The sequence below is a fragment of the Hordeum vulgare genome, chromosome 6H, assembly GCF_904849725.1.
Source record: "Hordeum vulgare subsp. vulgare chromosome 6H, MorexV3_pseudomolecules_assembly, whole genome shotgun sequence".
NCBI classification, from domain to species: Eukaryota; Viridiplantae; Streptophyta; class Magnoliopsida; order Poales; family Poaceae; genus Hordeum; species Hordeum vulgare.
Window position 1 is genome coordinate 44,735,353 of NC_058523.1, and position 5,752 is coordinate 44,741,104.

At 43.6% G+C, this 5,752-nt stretch overlaps 1 protein-coding gene across 1 annotated transcript; it reads right to left on the bottom strand.

Moving 5' to 3' along the window:
- Positions 1-1,931: 1,931 nt before the first annotated feature.
- LOC123402158 (signal recognition particle receptor subunit alpha-like) lies at positions 1,932-4,083 on the bottom strand. The gene has a single exon (XM_045096039.1). It carries the CDS (start codon positions 3,999-4,001, stop codon positions 2,181-2,183), a length of 1,821 nt encoding a protein of 606 aa, XP_044951974.1. The 5' UTR covers positions 4,002-4,083; the 3' UTR covers positions 1,932-2,180.
- Between the last annotated feature and the right edge of the window lie 1,669 nt (positions 4,084-5,752).

Below are 5,752 nucleotides of genomic sequence, written 5' to 3' on the forward strand. Positions count from 1 at the left end.
GAAAAATCTTTTAAAATACCTAATGCTACGGTATCGGTTGGTGTGAGGCCTAGTTCTGTTGTACATTTGGTTTTCGTGTGTACGTTTTAACCCAGGATTAGTTTGAGAATATGAAAAGCTAATGTTTTATTTGTTGGCGTTGATTGCCAATTGAGTTTTCAGTAGTTGCCTGGTGACGGATGCTCTCTATACATCATCACAGGTTCGGAAACAGATCCCACCAAAGGATCTCTCATTTGGTACAGTTCTTGCCCTTACACTATTTTTCTACAAGGGCTCAAAGTTCTCACTCTGATACTCACTGATATCTAAAAACACCTATTTGCTATACTTGATAAAAACAGCTCTGTGATCACCATAAAATGGAGCAACCTGTGATACCCGAAAATAATGTTACTCGGCTGTACGAAAATCAGAAAATTCCAGAGTCCGGATAATATTGCAGAAGTCCCGCTGAGGCTACCAAATGTGTGCATCTGAACAGTTTATCCAGCGGGAGATTGCTTACTATTCGAGGATGCTCGGTTCATTGATAACACAATATAGCCATCAGAACCTAGCATTCTAATGTTATTCTGGAGGCAGGTTTTAGTTGCCAAATCTGTGGTTTTCTAAATCAACTATAAAGAGGTGTCTGTTGAGACTGAATCCCCTACTTTTTGATGTGCTTATAATTCGAAGTAATTAATTGATACTTTTTAATGTGCTTATAATTCGAAGTAATTAATTGAGGTGCTTTTTAGACGCCTCTGCTCCAGAAGTTTATGGTTCTACACTTGATGTGTCCTCAAAACATTCTATAATTCTCATCTCATAGCCTTCACCATTATATCTGCCTGACTTTTTCTTCTTTCTGGAGTTTATGATTACAGTTTCATGTCTAATGTTAGTTTTTTCTTTCTATCTTGTTTCCATAACTGATCCGTCTACCTATTCCATGCTAACTCAAGGCCAACCAGTTCCTTTGGTCCAAATTTACAACCCATGAATATGACGGAAAACAGTCAAAACAACGGAGTCGAGGTCCAGCATGCCCCTGGAGCAAGCACCCAGAGCTAGATGGGCATCCCAGTTACATTTCACAACTTGGACTACCGTTATTGCAAGCTGATATACCAAGTCATAAAGTCAGTAGTACAACGAAATGCACCTGGCCAGCTGCATATACCAAAGTCACACCAAACCAAGCTGACAGACTGACGATGAGGGCTGACACTGTATTGCAGAAAATTAATTGATTTTCTATATCTTATACTCCCTCCCTTCCTAAATACTCCCTCGGTCCCAAAATTCTTGTCTTAGATTTGTCCCAAAATTCTTGTCTTAGATTTGTCTAAATATAAATGTATCTAGTCAAGTTTTAGTATTCTGATACATCAATTTCTATATAACCTAAGATAAGAATTTTGAAACGGAGGGAGTATAAGTCTTTTTAGTGATTCCACAAAAAGACTACATAAGAAGCAAAATGAGTGAATCTACACTTTAAAGTATGTCTATATACATCCGTATGTAGTTCTTTAATGAAACCTCTAAAAAGACTTATATTTAGGAACAGAGGGAGTATGTGGCATCCTCACGAGACAATTTAGTATGTGCAGAAGAGGTATGACTGAAGCTGGAGCAACAAAGCACCAAAATTATTCAGATAGAGAAAGAAAGTACGACTGAAACTGAAGCAAAAAGCGACAAAGCACCAGAAAACTGAAGTAACAAATTCAGTAGGCGTGACTGAACGCAGTAGGATAAAATGAAAAAACCTTATGCAATGCTCGTCATTTCCATAGAGAAAGTTAAAAATGTTGGTAGCCAATATTAGGATGATTAAACAGTTCATGCTCAAAAGAACGTCGGAGAGATGATTACACAGATGATAGTAATAAATTTTCCTATAACACTTAAAAGGAAAGAATCGAACAGAACACCAACTGTTACTCTGAGCTCAAGTATACTTATACAATAATCTTCTTGTGCGAAAGGTCAAGTACACGATAATTGCTTGTAATCTTAATAACTAGCAAGTAAACAAGAGTCAAATGATCACACATGGAAAATTATTATCTTAGAAGTAACACATAGAAATTTCTAGTTCCAGTCCTTACATAAGTAGCAAACCATGAATTACACATAATTACTAACAATAATGGCAATGTAATGGGTATTTAGAAAGAAAACAAAGGTTACTCCAGGAGGGTATTGACAATGGATTTCACGTTGAGCTTCTTGAGGTCGGTGTAAGACTGACCACAGCCAACGAACATGACAGGAGCTCCTGATACATACACCATGGAAAGCGCTGCTCCAACCTTGTCATCAATGGTGTCAAACTTGGTAAGCAGGATGCCATCTATTGATCTAGCAGTGGGAGCAGTGGAAAGGTCTGCCAGTTTCTGGCTAAACTTGGTGAGCTGATCAACAGCATCATTTCCCACCAGCGCTTCTCCAACAAACAAAACCAGATCAGGGTTATTGAGATTGATGAGCTTGGAGAGTGCCCTCATGAGTGGCTCATTGTCTTGCATACGCCCTGCGGTGTCGACAAGAACGACGTCTGATTTATTCCGGGTGGCTTCCTGAATCGCACCCTTGGCCACTACAGCTGGGTCCCTTTCGTATCCTTTCTCAAATATTGGAATCTGAAGCCTGCGAGCATGTGTGCGCAGCTGCTCAACAGCGCCAGATCTAAAGGTGTCACATGCTGCCAGCGTGACACTAAGATCATGCTGAAGAAGCCAGTAAGCAACCTTTGCAAGATTGGTGGACTTGCCGACCCCATTAACCCCAACGAAGACGATGACATACGGTGTGCCACGGTCCTTGGCAGCATGAACATCTCTCAGTACGTCAATGGATCGCCTTGGGGTCAAAATGCGAACCAGGGCCTCTTCCATAGCTGTCTGAACAGAAGAGGATATCCGTGTGAACGATCCAAGCTTCTTGCCTAGGAGGCTAGCCGCGACTGATTCACAGAGCTTCTCTGCAATTTCCTCGGCGACATTCTTGGTCATGAGCCGGTCTTTCAGTGATTTTAGTGCAGGTTGCAGATCAGACTCCTCCAGCTCTGCATTGCTACCTGCAATGCTCCTGAACATTGAGGAGAACCATCCATCCTTTGTTGTGCTCCTCACGGCTTCATCCTTGTCCATCATGCTCTTCCCCTGGTTGACAGCCGTCTGCTCACCAGCCCGTCTGCCATGATCCGCCGGGTTGGAGTAATCCAACTTCTTCTCGGATGGTTTCTTATCCTTGGATACAGGTGTCTGATCTTTCCCTAGTCTCTGTTTCTTACCCTTGTGAGGAGGTTTATCCCGCTTGTCTTTATCATTGCGTGGAAAAAGGGATTTTTTAATGTTTTCAAAATTAAAAGCCCCATTGTTGGAACCTCCTTCCTCCTCCGTTCTCACAACAGCACCACCATGGCCGGCATCAGAATTCTCTTCCACACCATTGAAGCTACCATCTGCGGCTGAGCTGTGCTCCTCCTGCCGGGAAGGCTCACCATCAGAGTCATCCTTGCCAGACTCATCACCCGTCTTCTCACCCTCACCGCCACCACCACCGCCACCGCCACCATTGAGCTGGAGAGCGCCAGGTGAAGAATCTGCTGGACCAGGCTTCGCGGAGACGGAGTGTGGACGGGACGCGCGCGCCTCGGCCTCGAGATGGAGCTGCCGGAACCTCTCCCCAAACTCGTCGTAGGACGCGCGGCGCGGGTGGTAGATCCGCGCGAACTCGGCGCTGATGGCGGCCAGGAGGTCGTCGACGTACAGGAGGTGGAGCACCCGCCGGTAGACGGCGATTAAGACGAGCCCGAGCGCGTTGTCGTAGGCCCACCGGAGCGCATACGGGCCGTGGGTGAAGCCGGCGGAGGCGGAGCGGCCCTCCAGGAGGAAGGACCGCACTAGGGCGTCGATCGGGGAGCCCTTCAGCGCGGCGGCGGCGCCGGCCAGCGACCAGAGGATCAGGCCGCCACGCGTGAAGATGAGGAGCTCCTCTAACATCTCGTCGGCGATTCGGCGGAAACCCTGGGACTGCCGGCGGCGGCGAAGCGGATACTGGTCGCGAAAACTGGCGAGGGGTACGGTTCGGGCTGGGCCGGTCCTGGGCTATATGGCGCCGAAGCGAACGTACCTGACCCCGACTCGGTGTCTCGGACACTGTCAACCCATCCGAATTTGAATACTCTGGTAAAAGAAAACGTTTTATTATTATTTTTTGCGGGTAAAAGATAACGAATTTGAATACAGTACTCCAGTAATCAAATCGAATTTCCTCCAAAACCACGAAAGTGCCCAACTGCTCGCGAGCTCAAATGAGCTCGCAGAAACAGTAAATTCGAAAAAAAATGGAAAACAATTCGTAAAATTATGATATTTTTCTGGAAAATTTTAACAAACATTTTAAGGGCCCTTCAAATTTTTTACTTTGAAATGAAATTCGTGGAAACCGCAGAAAAACAAAACAAAATCAACACTTGAAAATTCTTTTGAAGATGGCTTTTTTGGAGTACCTATTTCTTTTTGCCACCACTTCTGCAAATGTTATTTAATGATGAAAAATTGCAAGCACTCAGGAAATTTATCAATGTTTCGTAAAAAAAGTATTATATTTTTTACGAATTTACTGTTCATGCAGGCTCATTTGAGCTCGAGCTCAGAATAGCTGCATCCCTACACCAATAGCTTGATTATCTACTATAGGCGATAACGGTGGTGCATGTTCGGCTCGCTCCAGTAATGATAGTCGTCGCTAGGTGGTCTATGGACCCGAATGTAATTTATGTTACTTCTCGTGCTATTTGTAGTGCACTGGCAGTTGATGAATATATCGAAAGTATTTTCCGCTTAAAAAGAAATCCGCAAGACAAATGGTTTAATAAGATTGCCCTCTATCACATGTTGTGATTTGCAATATCCATTAGTGCAGAAAAGTCTAGCTATGACGTGGTAAAAATGACCTTGCTCACATGGAGACACAACGCCACCAATATTGCGCCACGGTTAAAAAATATTATTGGCGTTGGAGCCTACATCTTGATGATGGCAATATCATAAATATCTATGACGTGCGCAGTTTCCCCACGCCAGACATTGTCGACAACATTGCTAGCATTGTATCTTTTTCGAACGCCATTAATGATGACAAAAACGTAACAAAAAACGCTGCCGCGGCAGCGAAAAATGCTACCACGACACCTCAATTTTTTATCAGTATATACATAACAACGTTTGCATCCCGCATTGATTCCGATAAGATATAACAGAAGGTATATATACGTATAACATAAGATATGCATACATTAACCATCGTAACTACTAGTACAAAACTCTTTGCCTTTAATTAGGAACAATCTTGAACCAGCATCTCCATGGTGGACCATAGAGATCCACGGGTTCCAATCTTCAAGTAGCAGTCACTCAGTAGGTGCCTCCCTTCGTTCAGTCAGTAGGTGTCTCCATTCGTTTATTTCACGAGCTGTCCATCTGGTGCAATCAAGTATATATGTATACGTACCTCTGAAATAGATCTTGTCGGTGGAAATAATTGTCATATCACCCTGGTGATCATCCATCACCGGAGGCACAAGACACCTTGGGACCTTTTGTCCTTCAACAAAATAGTAACATAGTAAGCAATAAAGTAACCCACACTTGACTTGTGTAAGATATATGTATGTATATATGTGAAAGACATGCTATATAGTGGAAACTCTTACCACATGCATTTTCTACAAATGTCGCCTTTGTTTAAG

Bases quoted from the DNA above. Each gene is read 5' to 3' on its own strand.
- LOC123402158 (XM_045096039.1), bottom strand. From the start codon at position 4,001: ATGTTAGAGGAGCTCCTCATCTTCACGCGTGGCGGCCTGATCCTCTGG.